General features: G+C 41.7%; 1 protein-coding gene across 1 annotated transcript; it reads left to right on the top strand.

Annotated features, from left to right (window-relative positions):
* The first annotated feature begins 4011 nt into the window (after positions 1-4011).
* On the top strand, positions 4012-19327 carry LOC115776403 (E3 ubiquitin-protein ligase TRIM21-like). Its single transcript, XM_030724072.1, has 2 exons — positions 4012-4104; positions 17395-19327. The coding sequence occupies exon 2, from the start codon at positions 17404-17406 to the stop codon at positions 19057-19059; it is 1656 nt and encodes a 551-aa protein (XP_030579932.1). The 5' UTR covers positions 4012-4104; positions 17395-17403; the 3' UTR covers positions 19060-19327.
* The last annotated feature ends 507 nt before the right edge of the window (positions 19328-19834 follow it).

The following is a 19834-nucleotide window of genomic DNA, read 5'->3' as shown; positions in this document are numbered from 1 at the left end:
GCCAATAAAATGCATTTTAAGTGCTCACTAATGATAGAAAAATCTGCAATTAGCAGGAATCAAACCCTGCAGTTCCTCTGGTGTCCAGCAGAGGGCCCACAGTGAGTCAGTCCCCATAGATCTTTTTCCAGCCTACGTCATCAACGGATGCTCGCGCATTCTGGCAACACAAGTGAACTGCTACTCCATTCAAATCAATAAAGACAACGAGGCTGCACAGCAGTTAAACTTGATTTAAAAGTGATATCAGCATCACCTGATAACACAGCTGTGACCTATAAAGAAACTACATTTTCCAATAAAAACTCTGTGTTGAGAGTGAAAGTGAGTGACAGACACGGTGTGCAGGTAGTAAAGCAGTCATTGGTTTATTTGGTATTTCATGATGAACTGTGAGACGCTGGAAGGAGCTACATAGAAACCTCACAGTGAGTCATGCACATCATTGCACTGTAAAGAAAGTCAAAGCTCGAGTGGAGACACTTCGGGTCGACATACAAAAATAGAGATATTATTTACAAAAAAGCAACATTTCCCATCAGCAAGTGTTTCACATCAGAGAGTGAAACAAAGTTCAACATGTGGTGAAACGAGCTGCTTCCTCCTCTCATAAATCACTGTGGGTTAAATATCTGTACACGTCCTCACCGTAACGTGTACAGAGATGAACGCTCCATCAGTTCGTCTCAGGGAGGAGTGCGTTCATCAGTTTGTCTGAGAGCGAGTGCAGACCACAGGGCTCTGAAACCTCATGACTTTACCCCCCACTGTCAGAGACAAGCGATCTCTCTGAGTCTGAACTCCCAGCATTCCTGCTTCTCCTGTTTTACACAACAATATTTAACAGAAAACCCAGAGAAATCAGTTTTATTGTGTTCAGATTGGTTTCATTTTGGTGTAAATTCACTGTGAAATATCTCGTTACCTGTTCAGTCGCCTTAAACTGAAACTGTGTGTTATGAATGATGAGAGCTGCTCTGACATAAACACAACTGTAAACTCTACAAATTAAATACTGGCAGGTTGGTGGTTCGATTCCTGGCTGCTCTGGGCTGCATGCCAAAGTATCCTTGGGCAGAATGTGAATGTTATATAATAAAAGCACTCAGCCACCTGGAAGAGACCTGAAACACTTTAATTAAAAAATGATGACATTTAATCCATTAAAGAATCAGGAGAAATATGTGTACATGTGGACAATCGGTTCAGGGAGACAGGCCTTCCCAGCAGCTGCCTGTGCCCCCCCAGAAGAGCACTGCTCTAAGCTAAACGTAACATTTTATACTACAAGCGCTATAAATTTATAAACAGTTGGAGAGAGGTTTACAGAGCTGTGGTTTAGACTTGGCCTTCTCTGATTGGTTCGTCCACTGGTTGTTCCGGCATCATGAGACAAGCTTCTCCAATCAGCAATAAAAGCTCCATAAAAGAAACACACACACCTTCCTGTCTTCATTCCTAATCATGACTCGGCAGTTTTATTCTCCTTAGCAGCAGAGTGTGATGACCTATGCACACCCTTCATCCTCAGACACAGATGTTCATGTTTTGGTAAAACCTTTGAGGATAAGATAAACATATTCTTCTAAATAAGATCAACATCTGTCTGCTCTCTATCTGATGTATTTATTTAATTGTCTATTATTTGTTTCAGCCACTGCTTATTAATTAATTTCCTGGAGTTTATTTTTAAACATTTGTCATTTTATTCATTGAGTAAAAAATAAACCCCAACATAACATCACAAACCTACCACTTCCTGTTACCAGGTTTAATTCACTTTCATATGAATAAATAATTCATATAAATATGTAACTGTACATACTGTTATTACTGCAACCCACATGCAGTACCTCCGTGGCCCACCAAGGGCCCCCGGACCACACTTTGGGAATCAGTGCTTCAGATGGCAGCTGTTTATTAGCAACCTGTTGCACACCAGCAGAATAAAGTCAACAACATTTCAGCTCTCGGAAAATATAAATATGAAAGAGACTGTTCATTCAAAACAGTGATTATAGACACGAGAAGGTCCAGATCGATCACTCAAATCCATCCATCCATCCATCCATCCATCCATCCATCCATCCATCCATCCATCCATCCATCCGTCCGTCCGTCCATCCATCCATCCATCCATCCATCCATCCATCTCTCCAAGCACCTGAAAATATTCAGAATAAATCAAAACTAGAAAATCCATAAACACAAGACACTGGATCAACAACCCAGGACTGTGACAGCCTCCATCATCTGAGGCTGGTGGTTTTAAAGCAGCGGCTGACAGTCTCATGGATAAAGGGATAATTCATGCTGGAGGTGCCCCCTCCCTGAAGACAGTGCTGTTAGTGAGGGCATGAGGATCTACCCTGTCAGGACTAGGGTTTAATATTTTTCCCGAAAATGACATGAATCAAATCCCGGGAAATGACGAGCCATTTCCCGGGAATCCCGGGAAAAAGTTTATTTATTTTTTATTTTAATTAGGCCTTCTGTAGCCTGTGTCGGCCTTAACCTATTGTGATATTGTAGATGTAGCTTTCCAGCTATGTCCTGTTATGCCCAGTAGGGGGCAACGTTGGCTTGATTAATGCAATAAAACCTACATCTCGACATTCGAGTGCTCGAGCTATGCGGTGTTGTATCGTTCCTCAACACTCCCTTAACAAATATAATTAGAATATTCCTCCATTGTACATGGAATTATACCAAGATATTTTACAACTGCTGGTGCAAAACAATACGGTTCATCTCCACAGCATTGATAAAGGCTCAGCCACGCTGTCGTGGCGACATCTGTTGCGCTATATCTCCACCAGTGGAACGCTGTAATAGTCATTGAAAAGTTAACTACCGTACTACACTATAATATGACATAACACAGGGCCTTGAGTAATGCACTACGACTTGGTCATTGCCATTCTGGCAACAGCAAATTTATAACACCGTGTCTGAGGGTTAAAGTAGGTTCGCTGTGAATCGTCTTTTGAAAAACTGGCCAATCCTTATAGCCTAAAAAATATACATTTTACTCAACTCCATTTTAAAAGCGAAATATGTTAAAGCAATCTATTTCATGATACTTTCTTCACACATTAGGCCCGCATCCTAATTCATGATTGTTAGTAAGCGGCTGCAAACGAGGAAAAGAAACACTCGAAGTTAAACAGATATTTCTTTATTGTTCAGGGCAGGCATATTTTATAGGCTATATACTGCAATATAACAATATATAATAATATAAAATTATATAATACAAAATACCTTAGGGTAAACACATTGCCTACGATTTCAACAAATTAAAGAGGAAAAAAGCACAACTGTGTAATACCTCTATTAAAACGCTTGAGATGAAGGCTGAAGCCTTAAACGGAGGCTGAACGTGCCTGAAATGAAGAGTAATGCTTTTCGCATTAAACGAACCCTTCTCTCAATATTTCCTTAAATTTAACATTCTGAAGCTTTCTTTTCTTTCTGAAAGTCAAATCGACGCGCGCGACTTTTTTCCCGGTTTCCCGTCTAACGTTTCCCGGGAAACGGGAAATGGTTCTGATCGCATTTCCCGGGAATCCCGGATCCCGGGATTAAACCCTAGTCAGGACTCTGCTGCTTTAACAGAAACTAAAGAGGTGGTACAGGAAGCATCTGGAAGGAGATCAGAGCTTTAAAGAATTCATTTCTAACATTTTCAGTTTAAACCATCGTTTCAGCTCTGAGAGAACATCTGTGACCTCCTTCAGTGGCCACCAGAGGCTCTCAGTCTGCTGTGGAAAAGGAAATCCAGGTGAGTTTCTTCTGATCACCTGAGGCCTTAATTACTGTGTGACCTTTACCCTCTCAGCACTCCTCACTCCTGCCACCTGCTGCACAAAGTCACCGAATATAAATACCATGATTCCTCCTCCTGTGAAGGGAGGGGCAGGAAACACAGAGCAGCAGCTGCAGGAAGAGGCGGAGCAACACCTGAAATACCTGAAGTTCAGCTCATTCTCAAGAAGTGAAAGTGAAAGTGTGAGAGAGCAGCAGCAGCAGAGCTGCAGTCGAGTCCTGTTTGTCTCTAAAAGAAGATTCACAGAGTCCATCAGGGTCCTCTCAGCAACAGTGGTGAGTGCAGCTGATCACATTTCCTGTTTCCACACAAATCTGCAGTTCATTTGATTCTAGATTTAACAGGGAGCCAATGAAGAGAAGCCAATATGGGAGAAATCTGCTCTCTCTTTCTAGTCCCTGTCAGTACTCTAGCTGCAGCATTTTGGATCAGCTGAAGGCTTTTCAGGGAGCTTTTAGGACAGCCTGATAATAATGATTTACAATAGTCCACCCTAGAAGTAATAAATGCATGAATTAGTGTTTCAGCAAATACAAAAAAATAATTCCTACATATTTGTTTAATATGTGCATTGAAGGACATATCCTGGTCAAAAATGACTCCAAGATTTCTCACAGTGTTACTGGAGGCCAAAGTAATGCCATCCAGAGTAAGTATCTGGTTAGACACCATGTTTCTAAGCAGTGTTTCTCAAACTATGGGGCACAGAGTCATGATACTGTAGGTGGGGTGTGAACGACCTAGGACAGGGGTCAGCAACCGTTAACACTCAAAGAGCCATTTGGACCCGGTTTCAACAGAAAAGAAAACACTGAGAGCCGCAAATACTTTTTGGCATCTAAAATGTCGATAACACTGTATATATTATTATTATTTTACCTTCACGCTTTGTACAAGCATAGTATGTCGTTTATGAAATCCATGAAGTACTACAGAGAAAATGGAATTTTATTCATGTCATGAACATATTTTGAACTCTTAACAAACTAATAAAAAAATTCCCTTAAAGAGAGGAAGTGAGGACTTGCTTGAGAACATTACATTTATGACATGGCAAGGTAAGGGTATTTGCTCCCTCAAAGATATGTATATTGATGGACATTTAGTATCATTTCAGCAGCTAAGAGTGAAATTTAATCTTCCAAATTCACATTTCTTCAGATTCTTCCAGCTGCGAAATTTTATTAAAGCCTCGATCCCGCATTGTGAAGTGATTCCCCAGCACTCGGTCCTTGATAGCTTTGTGTCTCTTGAACCATACACTAGAGGTGCTGTTTCTCGCTATTATACTGTTTTATTAAATATAAATAGTCCCTCATCTGATAATTATAGGGAGCAGTGGCAAGAAGAATTGGGGGTGGAAATTTCAAGTAATGCTTGGCAAAAATGCATTGAAAATATATATCATAGTTCTATCAATGCTAGGCACAATTTAATTCAATTTAAGGTGGTGCATAGGTTGCACTTTTCTCCCATTAAATTAAAAAAAATATATAAGGAGGTTTCCACTGTCTGTGTTAAGTGTTGTAAGGATCAGGGGACTTTGGCTCATCTTTTTTTTCAGTGTCCAAAACTAGGGTCCTTTTGGTGTCACTTGTTTGAATTTTTGTCTGGGGCAGTTGGTAGGGAGGTCCCATGTACCCCCCTTACAGCGTTGTTTGGACTGACTGAACCAGGAGGGGTGAGGGACAAGAAAGAGGCACAGGTTATGTCATGGTCTACACTAGTGAGGTGATATTGCTCTGTTGGAAATCAGACAAACCGCCTTCTTTTGAAATGAGAGAATTAGGAAACGTGCTTCATCTGGAGAAAATCAGATTCACCTTGACTAACCGAGAAAGTGTGTTTTATAATATTTGGCAACCAGTACTTAGTTTGATGGAGAGATTTAAATAATATGCACTCTGTATGTATTTTATGTATATGTTCTGATATACCACCTGTTGTTTTGTGTCCTCCCACTGTTGGGTGTTAGGTTGGGAGGTGGTTGTTGTGACAGTGCGCCTCTCTGTAAATTTTTGGCAAACACCAGAGGTGGCAAAAGTACTGACATTTTATACTTAAGTAGAAGTAAAAAAAATACTTTGGTAAAAGTTGAAGTACTGGTTCAAGTAAAAATAAAGAAAGTACAGGCTCTGAAATGTACTCAAAGTAAAGTAAAAGTAGCTAATTTCTATCAGTTATTTTTGTGTAAAGCTACCTGAACCTGAATTATTGTAATAATATAAATGCCGATTAGGTAAATGATTTCTCTAATCGGCATTTTCTGTATTTAACAGCTGTGCATATGATATGATCAAGAACAGGGGCACAGCGCTGATTAGGTACCCCTGTACTCCTTCACCTTCCCTCCTCCTGCAAACACCACACACACACACACACACACACACACACACACACACACACACACACACACACACACACACACACACACACACACACACACACACACAGTCAGAGTGCGCTTTCGAGAAGCGCTGGATCACGACTGTTTATTTGAATTGCGCTGACGTCAGGCAGCTAAAGATGGAGAGGCAGGAAAGAAAGCTCTCCAGGGCAGAAAACGGAAAAAAGCTTTTCAAATTGGTTTAAAGAGTTGGTAAAATATGTCATAGAAGTCTTGTATTATAAGTCCATGAATAAGTGAGATCTGCACACATGACCACAGTAAATCTTGGGAGGGTGGTCTTGTGTGTGTGTGTGTGTGTGTGTGTGTGTGTGTGTGTGTGTGTGTGGGGGGGGGGGGTGTTAGGTGGGCGTGTTGAGTGCAGCATTGCGCAGAGGTCTTTGCGTTGCAGAGATGGAGATAAATGAGTCACTGGATCTCTTCAGCCTCTTTCTGGCATATTTATTTACAAAACTCCAAACACAGTCTGTATGAAACAAATCTCTCTCAGAGCGCCATTATTCCACCACATCACGCAAGTCATGACGTAACGACCTCACATATATGTACATCAGATGCAGTAAAGAAAAACAACAGTAGGTGTCAGTATTGTGACACATTCTTCGAGTAAGAGTGTCAGTAACAGTAAAATTTAACAGCCCCACTCGCTCGTAACTCAATGAGTTATCTTGAAAATATACAGAACATAAGGTTTGCCTTTCTACCTCATCAGGAATGAAAATATCTCTGCACGTTTATGTGCCAAATGTGTTCTGAGCAAATTTTTTCAGTTTCAACTTAGTAGCAGGATTTGTCATCAAGTCTACAAGCATTTGATCAGTAGGACAATATTCCAGCACTATGTGTCCATTGTTCACAACTTCTCTTACAAAATGATACTTAATATCAATATGTTTGCATCTTTGCCTGTTGAATGGGTTCTTAGCGAGTGTAATAGTACCTTGATTGTCTTCATACACTTTTGTTTGAGCATATTGGTAACTGTCTATACCTTTTAGAAGTTGCTCCAAGTAGAGACATTCTTGAATAGCTGAAGCTAATGATATGTACTCTGCCTCGCAGGTAGACAGTGCCACTGTTGTTTGTTTCTTTGTCTTCCAATAGATCAGTGAGCTTTCATCATTTAAACTGGCACAATACCCTGTTGTGCTCCTTCTATCGGTTGCATCTGATGCCCAATCAGCATCACAGAAAACTTTTAGTCCTAGATTTTGTGAGTCGTTTCCTTTAAAACTCAACTCTTTTTCTGCTGTGCCTTTAAGATATCGCAAAACATGTTTCACAGTACTCCAGTGTTTTATTGATGGTTCAGTAAAGTGCTGGGAAAGTTTGCTGACCACAAAGCTTATATCAGGCCGTGTACAAGTGTACAAGTATATGAAACTTCCCACTGCCTCTCTGAACTTTCTTGGATCTTCCATTTTGTTTGCATCCTTTAAGTATTCTAGCTTTGGTTCACATGGGGTTTCCCTGAGTTTACAATCCTCCATTCCAAATCTCTTTAATATTTTGATCACATATAGTTTCTGTGACATTTTAATTTGTTTTCCTGTTTGGTCAAAATCTGTTGCTAGAAAATGCCTCAGTTTTCCTAGATCTTTCATTTTAAATCTTTCGTTTAGCATCTTCTTTACTTCCTTCAAAACTCTTTCACTGTCTGCTGCAATGATAAGATCATCTACCCAGATCAGTAAGATAACCTTTTCACCATTTTTCTCTCTAGTATACAAACACTGATCACTAGGATTTTGTTTGTAACATTCTCACACAAGTATGCATGCAGTAAAGCATTCCAGTTTCTGCCAGATTGTTTCAGACCGTACAAGGACTTTTGTAGCTTGCAAACTAGTTTTTCTTCTCCTCAAAACCTTCTGGTTGTTCTATGTAAATTTCATGATCAATAGGTGTGTGCCAATATGCAGTTTTACCATCCATCTGGTGCAGGATTAAATTTTCTTGTGCTGTTTTTTGCATGACCACTCTTACACTCGTCATGTCAGCTGTTGGTGAAAATGTCTCTTCATAGTCAATGCCTTGTTTTTGATTGTAACCTTTTGCTACATACCTTGCCTTGTATTTATCAGATCCATCAACCTCATTTTTAAGTGCAAAAACCCATTTTCCCCCCACTGTCTTTTTACCTTGTGGCAGCTGGTTGAGTATGAAGGTCTTGTTTTCTCTCAGAGACTGCATCTCCTCACTCATGGCTTTTCTCCACTGCCTTGAATTAGGTGATGCAATGGCTTCCTTATAGGTCTGAGGAATACCACACACTGCTTTGTAACAAGAGTCTATGCTCATTTGCAGTTTGTCTCCTGCTTCCTCCGTCTCATAGTCCTGTAGATGTGCTGGTTTCATTCTGTTTCTTGGTGGGTTCCTTCTGGTTACAGTCTGGTCAGGTACAACCTCAGAACCATCACTTTCATCAGGTACGTTTTTAACATTTTCATCCTCTTTTTCATCTGTGTCAAAAGTATTGGTATACAGTTCCTCTTGAACATACTCTATGTTTGGGTTAGTCTGTGTCTTTCTCTCTTTTGTTGTCTTAGTTGTGAATTTCACCAGTCTATGTTTCTGTATCTTTTCAGTGCTTGGGTAGTACACTAGATATGCTGGGCTGTTTTTGTCATAACCAATAAAAATACCTGGTTCACATCTAGAGTCAAGCTTGCCCTTCTCCTGCTTATAAGCATAACACTGCTTAACATAACAAATATCTGCAGCTTGGACACATCTGGTTGTTTTCCTGAAAACAGCTCATAGGGAGTCTTATCTGTGCGTCTGTTGTAGCACATGTTTCTTACATAGGCTGAAGCTTGCATAGCATAGTTCCAAAATTTACCTGGTAACTTGCTTTCTAGTAGCAGGCATCTGCTCATTTCATGGAGTGTTCTCCATCCTCTCTCTGCTGTTCCATTTTGGTGTGGTGAATTATGGGTAAATAATACAGGCCACCACACTCATATATGTCAAACCCGAGTCCATCTTTGTCCATCACGTGACAGTTCCCCTGCTGGAAGGTGATAGTCGCTCCTCCATTTGTTGCTCTGGCGACCGAGAATATCTCTTGTGGGTACGATGGCATGTAGAGTGCTTCTCGCAGCTGTGCTCTGTGCTGTCGTCCCTGGTTGTCTAGAAGGTAGATCACTGCCGTCCCTCTTTGCTGTGCCATCCCGGTGCACCTCGTCCCATCTGCTAGTTCCACAGAGTGGCTCTCAGGCTGAAATGTGCTGTTGAAGCTTATAAACTTCTGGATGTCGTTGATTATGTGAGATGTTGCACCTGCATCTACCATAATGCCTTTCTTCTTTACATTGTCTGGTGGCTTGCGCTCTTTTGTGTGCTTGGCCTTGAAGAGTCTGTCGTTTTCTTCCCCTTGTTGTTCTGAGACTTTTCTGGTACTTTCCAATCCCTCCTTTGTCTTACATACAGATTCATTGTGTGTATTATTTCTGCAGTAGTTGCACCATACCTTCCGGGAACACATCCTGGCCTTGTGTCCTTTTAGACCACATTTGTAGCACTTCATGTTGGAAAATCATCTTTTCTGCTGGTGGCGGGGGCTTTGCTGGAGCTTTTGTTTGGTTTTACATGCGTTTTCATCACATTATCTGTACACTCTGCTTTGCTCATTTTTTCTGTTTCTTCATAAACCCTTAATCTTCTTTTAAAGTCTGTGAATGTAACTTGATCTACATTTTGAGTCACATGTACAGCCAGCGGATTGAATGAGTCTGATAGGCCGTTTAGTATCATGGCTATAATCAGCCCATCACTTAAGGTTTCACCAGCATCCTTCAGGGCTGTAATGATGTTCTCTGCCCTTATTAGATAGTCAGTTACAGTCTCATTGTCAAGACATTCTTAGATTGGTCAAAGATGTATACAAGTTTATTATTCTTGGCTTGCTCCTGTCGGAATAGTGTTCTTTCAGTATCTTCAAAGCTTTTCTGCCGTTATCTGCTGCTTCATGTCTTATTAAAGACAGGCTTTTATTGTCTATTAGCCTTATTAGCTCAGCATAACAATCAGTGTTTTTCTGATCATCTTGTGCTCGCGCCGCATCACTCGTAGGCTCTTTCAAGATAGTCTCTTTTAACTTCAAAATGTGCAAATGGCCAAGGAATCTTGTTTCCCACAAGTCATACTTGTCTTCTGATCCATCGAAGAAAAGTTGTGGTGACGCCATTAGCCCTGTAACTCTGTTTGCCATCTCGTGGATCTTATAGCTTCAGTAGCTCCTGCGTAATATGTCGCATTCAGCTCTATGGATGTACTCACTTATCTCTAAGCTAGTTGGTGTAGCTTAGCTTGCAGAAGTCCCGCTCAATCCGTGCGGCTTTCTTCTTCAAAAACAGTCCTTTGATCGGTGCTCTGTCTCCTGGGCCCATAACCTGTTGAGTGCAGCATTGCGCAGAGGTCTTTGTGTTGCAGAGATGGAGATAAATGAGTCACTGGATCTCTTCAGCCTCTTTCTGGCATATTTATTTACAAAACTCCAAACACAGTCTGTATGAAACAAATCTCTCTCAGAGCGCCATTATTCCACCACATCACGCAAGTCATGACGTAACGACGTCACATATGTGTACATCAGATGCAGTAAAGAAAAACAACAGTACGTGTCAGTATTGTGACACATTTTTCGAGTAAGAGTGTCAGTAACAGTAAAATTTAACAGGGAGCCTAAAAATGTGTCCGCATACACCTCAGAAAGTATATAGCTGTGCCCCTGTTCAGCGTGTTCAGGTTCGCTGTCATGTCCACCATGAAGTGCCGCTACGTGATTGCGGCCACCGGCTTCCGCGAGTGACACATATATTGAGAGACGAAAAAAATAATAATTTTATTTTAATATTTCAAGATCACAATGTTCCAATTTAGAACTACATCAAAACAAACTAACAAAAATAAAATGCACTTCAATTGTATACTTATAATTTACTGCTCCAAGCCACACAGAGCCACAGCATAAATAAGGATGAAAGAGCCGCATGCAGCTCCAGAGCCACGGGTTGCCGACCCCAGACCTAGGAGAAAATTCATGCGGAACAAATGTGTGAAACATCGGATTAATTCTGACGGTGAAAGAAGGAAACGTTAACAGGTCACCGAAGGCGACTAAAACTAAACATGACATAACCAAGAAGATGAACCAGAATCCAAACAGACTATAAACAGAGGAAGTCATAAATGACTGAGGAAGTTTGCAACCTAACTAAAAGCAACCAAACTTAAACACAAGAGGTTCTCAAAGGTCCAAGACCCAGGAACACTGACATTAACATTTATACTCTTCCACGGGACGACGCCTACTGGGGTTTAATTACCTGGGTCTCTACACCTTTTGGTGAGAACTGAAGAAGCCTTTTGGATGAGCAGTGAAACATCTTCAAGAAACAAAAAGAGGTCCAGTTGGCCTTTTTCAAGCTCCAGAGATAGAATTCAATTAAATTCAATTCAATTTTATTTATATAGCGGCAAATCACAACAAACAGTCACCTCAAGGCGCTTTGTATTGTGGGTAAAGACCCTACAATAATACAGAGAAAACCAACAGTCAAAACGACCCCCTATGAGCAGCACTTGGTGACAGTGGAAAGGAAAAATTCCCTTTAACAGGAAGAAACCTCCATCAGAACCAGGCTCAGGGAGGGGGGGTCATCTGCCGCGACCGGTTGGGCTGAGGGGAGAGAAAGACATGCTGTGGAAGAGAGCCAGAGATTAATATCAATTAATGATTAAATGCAGTGTGGAGTATAAACAAAGTAAATAAGGTGAATGAGAAGAAACAGTGCATTATGGGAACCCCCCAGCAGCCTAGGCCTATAGCAGCATAACTAAGGGAGGGTTCAGGGTCACCTGATCCAGCCCTAACTATAAGCTTTATCATAAAGGAAAGTTTTAAGCCTAATCTTAAAAATAGAGAGGGTGTCTGTCTCCTGAATCCAAGCTGGGAGCTGGTTCCACAGAAGAGGGGCCTGAAAGCTGAAGGCTCTGCCTCCCATTCTACTCTTAAGTATCCTAGGAACCACAAGTAAGCCAGCAGTCTGAGAGTGAAGTGCTCTGTTGGGGTGATATGGTACTATGAGGTCTTTGAGATAAGATGGTGCCTGATTATTCAAGACCTTGTAGGTGAGGAGAAGGATTTTAAATTCTATTCTAGATTTAACAGGGAGCCAATGAAGAGAAGCCAATATGGGAGAAATCTGCTCTCTCTTTCTAGTCCCTGTCAGTACTCTAGCTGCAGCATTTTGGATCAGCTGAAGGCTTTTCAGGGAGCTTTTAGGACAGCCTGATAATAATGAATTACAATAATCCAGCCTAGAAGTAATAAATGCATGAATTAGCTTTTCAGCATCACTCTGAGAAAGGATGTTTCTAATTTTAGAAATATTGCACAAATGCAAAAAAGCGGTCCTTCATATTTGTTTAATATGTGCATTGAAGGACATATCCTGGTCAAAAATGACTCCAAGATTTCTCACAGTGTTACTGGAGGCCAAAGTAATGCCATCCAGAGTAAGTATCTGGTTTGACACCATGTTTCTAAGATTTGTGGGGCCGAGTACAAGAACTTCAGTTTGATCTGAATTTAGAAGCAGGAAATTAGAGGTCATCCAGGCCTTAATGTCTTTAATACATTCCTGCAGTTTAACTAATTGATGTGTGTCATCTGGCTTCATTGATAGGTAAAGCTGAGTATCATCTGCATAGCAATGAAAATTGATGCAATGCTTTCTAATAATACTGCCTAAGGGAAGCATGTATAATGTAAATAGAATTGGTCCTAGCACAGAACCCTGTGGAACTCCATAATTAACCTTAGTGTGTGAAGAAGACTCCCCATTTACATGAACAAATTGGAGTCTATGAGATAAATATGATTCAAACCACTGCAGTGCAGTACCTTTAATACCTATAGCAAGCTCTAATCTCTGTAATAAAATGTTATGGTCAACAGTATCAAAAGCTGCACTGAGGTCCAACAGGACAAGAACAGAGATGAGTCCACTGTCAGAGGCTGTAAGAAGATCATTGGTAACCTTCACTAATGCTGTTTCTGTACTGTGATGAATTCTGAAACCTGACTGAAACTCTTCAAATAAACCGTTCCTCTGCAGATGATCAGTTAGCTGTTTTACAACTACTCTTTCAAGAATCTTTGAGAGAAAAGGAAGGTTGGAGATTGGCCTATAATTAGCTAAGACAGCTGGGTCAGTGATGGCTTTTTAAGTAGAGGTTTAATTACAGCCACCTTGAAGGTCTGTGGTACATAGCCAACTAATAAAGACTGATTGATCATTTTTAAGATTGAAGCATCAATAATTGGAAAGACTTCTTTGAACAGTCTAGTAGGAATGGGATCTAACAAACATGTTGCTGGTTTGGAGGAAGTAACTATTGAAGTTAACTCTGAAAGATCAACTGGAGCAAAAGAGTCTAAACAAATACCAGCAGTGCTGAAAGCAGCCGAACATGAAGATAAATCTTTGAGATGGTTATGAATAATGTCTAAAATTTTATTTGTAAAGAAATCCATGAAGTCACTGCTAGTTAACGTGAAAGGAATACTCGGCTCTACAGAGCTCTGACTCTTTGTTAGCCTGGCTACAGTGCTGAAAACAAACCTGGGGTTGTTCTTATTTTCTTCAATTAATGATGAGTAGTAAGATGTCCTAACTTTACGGAGGGCTTTTTTATAGAGCAACAAACTCTTTTTCCAGGCTAAATGAGCATCTTCTAATTTAGTGAGATGCCATTCCCTCTCCAGCTTATGACCTGGATGAAGGAGAACCTACACAGACTAAATCTATATGTTTAGTCTGATTATCAAATGTTTTTGTTTAGTGGTTTATTTTTTCTGTATTGCTGCTAAATGGTTGACATGTGAAATACAATTTCATTTTTGGGGTGGCTGTAGCTCAGGAGGTAGAGCAGGTCATCTACTAATTGAAAGGTTGGGAGTTTGATTCTTGGTTGCTCTGGGCTGTATGCCAAAGTATCCTTGGGCAAGATACTGACCCCCATATCGGTCTCCGACACAAGCGTTGGAGTGTGAATGTTAGACAGTAAGCACTTAGATACATATGGAAGTGCTTGTGTGAATGGGTGAATGTGTTGTATAAGTGTTCTGAGTGCTCGGTTAGAGCAGAAAAGTACTATAAGGTCGAGTCCATTTACCATTTTTATGTGAAGCATAAAAATGGTAAATTAGGATTCTGAAGCTGTCACATTGTCAGACTCAGATTTGGTTGATTGTTGGAACAAAAATGTCCATCACACATTGTTCAAAAATCATCAGTAAGCTGAAAATCTGCTAATCACACCTGTTGCGGCAAAAAAATTGTATCATTTTGGTGATTTCCACCTTTGACTCTCACCTGCAGGTTTGGTCATTCAGAGGGTTAAACTGCTTCACTCTGCTTTTTACAAGGAAATAAATCCCATATCAGCAGAGCACCAATAACTCAAACTGCTCATAGACACATGTAAAGCATTCAATACTGACTAGGGATGCACTGATCCAATATTCAGTATCAGTATTGATCCATTCCTGACCTAAATTACTGGATTGAATATCGGGAAGGAATAAAAAATGCAATTCAATCAATTAAATATCACAAAAATACTTGATGAAATTTAGGGCTGAAATGATCCTTTGAGTAACTCGAATGTTGGCAAACCAGCTTAGAGCTGCATTACCGCCACCTACTGGACTGGAATGGGGATCAAGAGTTAGAAAAAAACTCAGATTCTAAAAAGTTCTACATCACTGCGATAGATTCCCTTTAAGAGGCCCGACACACGGGGAGCGACGTCGCTCCCTCTCCATTTACTTCCTATGGAACTTGTGCGATGAGGCGACAATCGCTTGCCCTTCTCCGGTCAAGCGACCGGCGAAACTCGTGTATGTAAAATTTCGTACATGTAGACATGCACACACAGGCAGGCGACACGACAAAGTCCAAAAATGTTCTACTTTTGTCGCTGTCACATGGCACTAAAACCAATCAGCAAGGGTTTCATTGACTGACCAATGAGCGGAGATTATGCTACACGCTGCAGTCTGCAACACTTTCAACATGGAGGAAAGCATCATTTTAGCTGTGTTTGACTTTCCTATATTATATGACACTTCACACAGTGATTATCGAGATACACATGAATACACATGAAAAGGCACCTGTATGGGAACTTGTTGGCGCCATCATATCAATGATGATATTCACCATGCTGTGTCCTTGTCTGTAATATAGGATGAACCCAAGGTTGTCTTTTTCTTTTGTACAGGAGACTTAAGTTCCAGTAAAATCTTCTGACTCCTCATCTTTATAGCCTGTCTGTTACTGGGAAGCAGCTGGAAGTCCTTCATCAACCACCTGATCAGTAAGTGAAGAAAAGAGAACTTTGTAGCTGCTCCATCCACCCTGATTGTTTCACACAGGGAAAAACTGCAGTATGGAAGTTAAAATATGCAGATGAACTGTTAATACAAAAAAAGTTTCGTATCCAATTACTTGAGTAATCGATGGAATAATTGTTAGAATACTCAATTGCTAAAATAATCAATAGTTGCAGCCCTAATAAAATTTGCAACATGCAATAAGCCAATGCATCACCTTCTCACATAGGAGCAACAGGATTCAGGTGATAGAGTGATTGTTGTGTGAGAGACTGCTGCTGCTTCAGCTTTGTTACATCTCTTAAAGAAAACCATATATGGAGTTTAAACACAGGCATATCAGAAACCACATTCACAGTCTCATTCTTTCAGTCACTACCCAGAGCTCCTGACCATAGGTGAGGGTAGGAACTTAGATCGAGCGGTAAATCGACAGCTTCGTTTTTACGCTCAGCTCCCTCTTCACCACGACAGACCGGTGCAGCGTCCACATCACTGCAGACGCAGCTTCGATCTGTCGGTCGATCTCCCGTTCCCTTCTTCATCGCTCGTGAACAAGACTCCAAGATACTTAAACTCCTCCACCTGGGGCAGCAGCTCCCTGAGCTGGAGTGGGCACTCCACCTTGATACCATGGCCTCAGACTTAGAGGTGCTGATTCTCATACCAGCTGCTTCACACTCAGCTGTGAACCGTTCCACTGTGAGCTGGAGGCCACCACCTGATGAAGCCAACATCATCCACAAAGAGCAGAGACGAGACTCTGAGGCCACCAAGGTGGAAGCTTCCACCAACTGGCAAAACAAAGCCTTTAATAAAGAAGGAAAACATATTTATTTTTATTTATTTAAAGACATTTTGAATTAACTGAGAATTAAGTCTAAGGATGTTCCAGCTTCTAGCTTTGTTGGTGTGAAACAAACCTGATGACATGAACTCCAGAAAGCTTAGAGTCAACCAAACACATCCAGACTCTGAGGGTTTCCCCGAGGCCATGCTGACAGGAAACGAGGCAACTAAAAACTGAAACAGCCTCACCAATGACAACAGAGAGAAAACTATTTACTGACACGTTGTTCTTTACAATCACAGCTACTGTTACGGGAATTTCATAATCATATAATCATAATTATTGATGGTTGGTATAATACGCAGCTTTGTTTGGGACTGTGCCGGGCTTTTCTGTGTCACTGTTTCACAGAGCAGCGTTATCAAGATGTGGTGATTAGCCAGCAGGTGTCGCTGTGCTCATCACTAACAGAAAGGCACTGGCTGAGGGGGACACAGAGGCAGGTGGCCGGCTGGGTGTTGCAGACTCTCACAGGAACACCTGGGAGACTTTTAGGAGACCACGAGGGAATTCCAGGCTGGAAAAACACGGATGCACAAAAAAAACAAATTCCCATCATGGTGGTGACAAAGAAATGCAGCCCCAGCAGTGATTTAGTGCACAGCCTTAATGAGCAGACACACAGCAGGTGTGGAGGAGCAAGCTGAGGCAGCTCCACCCATCATCAGCACCCAGACTGACCCACTTCTCCACCCTGCAGCCTCACTGACACCCCCTCACTGTTCACACTCATGCAGTCTGTGAGGAGATGCAGTAGCATGAGCTCACAGCAGAGCATCCATAACTCAAACTGCTCAGAGACACATGTAAAGAGTTTAATACTGACACTGGTTTCTTTCTTTTTAAAGATGAACTTTAACCTGAAGTTTAAATCCAGTGTGTTTCTCTTCTTCCTCCCTCAGAGTGCAGACATGTCTGCTGCCAGCAATCTGCGATCTGAAGATCAGTTTCTGTGCTCCATCTGTCTGGATGTGTTCACTGATCCAGTCAGCACACCATGTGGACACAACTTCTGCAAGACCTGCATCACTCAGCACTGGGACATCAATCAGAGGTCTCAGTGTCCCATGTGCAAAGAGACTTTCTCCACTAGACCTCAGCTGAGGATCAACACCTTCATCTCTGAGATGGTTGCTCAGTTCTGCCATGAAGCTCAGCAGAAAGCCAGCAGCAGCAGCTCAGAGCAACAAGCTGCCAAACCAGGAGAGGTTCTCTGTGACGTCTGCACTGGAACCAAACTGAAGGCCCTGAAGTCCTGCCTGGTGTGTCTGACCTCCTACTGTCAGACTCACCTGGAGCCTCATCTGACCAAGAAAGGTCTGAAAAGACATCAGCTGGTGGAGCCTGAGGAGAACCTGGAAGGAAGGATGTGCACGAAGCACGATAAACCTCTGGAGCTGTTCTGTAAGACTGACCAGACATGTGTCTGCGCGCTCTGCCCTGTTTTAGACCACAAGAACCATGAGTTTGTTCCTCTGAGAGAAGAATATGAAGGAAAGAAGGCAGAGCTGGGGAAGACAGAGGCTGAAATTCAGCAGATGATCCAGAAGAGACGACTGAAGATTCAGCAGATCAGAGAGTCAGTGAAGATGAGCAAAGATGCTGCAGACAGAGAGGAAGCAGAAGGTGTTCAGGTCTTCACTGCTCTGATGGAGTCTGTTGAGAGAGGCCTGAAGGAGCTCATGAAGGAGGTCAAAGACAAACAGGAAGCAACAGAGAAACAGGCTGAAGGTCTCATCAAAGATCTGGAACAGGAAGTCTCTGAGCTGATGAAGAGAAGCTCTGAGGTGGAGCAGCTCTCACGCTCTGAAGACCACCTCCACCTCCTCCAAAGCTTCTCCTCCCTCAAAGCTGCTCCACCCACCAAGGACTGGACAGAGGTCAGCATCCATCCACCATCATATGAGGGGACTGTGGTGAGAGCTGTGGTTCAGCTGGAGGACACACTCAGGAAAGACATGAAGAAGCTGCTTGAGGCTGAGCTGAGGAGGGTCCAGCAGTATGCAGTGGATGTGACTCTTGATCCTGATACAGCACATCCTAAACTCATCCTGTCTGATGATGGAAAACAAGTGAATCATGGTGATGTGAAGAAGGAACTTCCAGACAACCCAGAGAGATTTTCTCAGTGTGTTAATGTTTTAGGAAAGCAGAGTTTCTCTTCAGGCAGATTTTACTTTGAGGTTCAGGTTAAAGGAAAGACTGAGTGGACTTTAGGAGTGGCCAGAGAGTCCATCAACAGGAAGGGAAAAATCACACTGAGTCCTCAGGATGGATTCTGGACTGTGTGGCTCAGAAATGGAAATGAATATGAAGCTCTTGATGATCCTTCAGTCTGTCTCTGTCTTCAGCCTGGTCCTGAGAAGGTGGGGGTGTTTGTGGATTATGAGGAGGGTCTGGTCTCCTTCTATGATGTAGATGCTGCAGCTCTGATCTACTCCTTTACTGGCTGCTCCTTCACTCACAAACTCCACCCATACTTCAGTCCCTGTCCGAATCACGGTGGTAAAAACTCTGCTCCTCTGATCATCTGTCCTGTCAATCAAACTGAGTCGATCAGCGACTGATTTTATTTGATGAACTGATTGATTTTTCTTGAAGGGACCAAATGAACATATTCAGTGTGGATCCTCTACAGTTTCCATGTTTCCTCTAGAATCGGATTATCGTGGACTCTGATTCACACTTTGATTTGATTCTCCTGGAATTTGATGCAAACAGAAGAAAAGTTGAATCAGGAAATTTTCCCACTAATCGAGACTCGAGCTGAAGACAAAATCTCAGAGAATAAATGTCAAAAAGCTTCATTTCACAATAAAGTTTGTTAAATGCTGTCAGTGAAACAGAAACGTGTGTCATTGTTATACAGAGCGGGGGGGGGGGGGGGGGGGGGGGGGGTGCTTTGGTTATTCTGGGTCTCTGTGAGCATTTTGGATCGTTCACTCAAAACTGATCAGATGGCAAAATATTCAAAGAAATCTGTAAATATTCATCATTCATCTTCTTCTTCTCCAGCTGATGGTCCCTCAGACACAAGCTGATGGTCCCTCAGATACCAGCTGATGGTCCCTCAGACACCAGCTGATGGTCCCTCAGATACCAGCTGATGGTCCCTCAGACACCAGCTGATCTCTTTAGTGTGTCATTAAACAGGAAGCAGCTCTTTTTAGCTGTTTCCATCTCTCTGACCTGCTGAGAACAAAAGTTAGAATGAATCAACCATTAAACTTTCACTCAATAAAATAAATCCTAATCAGTTCTAATCTGGATTATTTATAAAATCAACCACAGAGTTTTTTGTTCCATAATTATTAATTCTTTAAACATCTCAAAACATTTTCA

Source organism: Archocentrus centrarchus, unplaced genomic scaffold (assembly GCF_007364275.1).
Source record: "Archocentrus centrarchus isolate MPI-CPG fArcCen1 unplaced genomic scaffold, fArcCen1 scaffold_30_ctg1, whole genome shotgun sequence".
Classification (NCBI taxonomy): Eukaryota; Metazoa; Chordata; class Actinopteri; order Cichliformes; family Cichlidae; genus Archocentrus; species Archocentrus centrarchus.
Note: the sequence above shows the minus strand (reverse complement) of the source record. Positions and strands in the feature narration are given on the sequence as shown.

Bases quoted from the DNA above. Each gene is read 5' to 3' on its own strand.
- LOC115776403 (XM_030724072.1), top strand. From the start codon at position 17,404: ATGTCTGCTGCCAGCAATCTGCGATCTGAAGATCAGTTTCTGTGCTCC.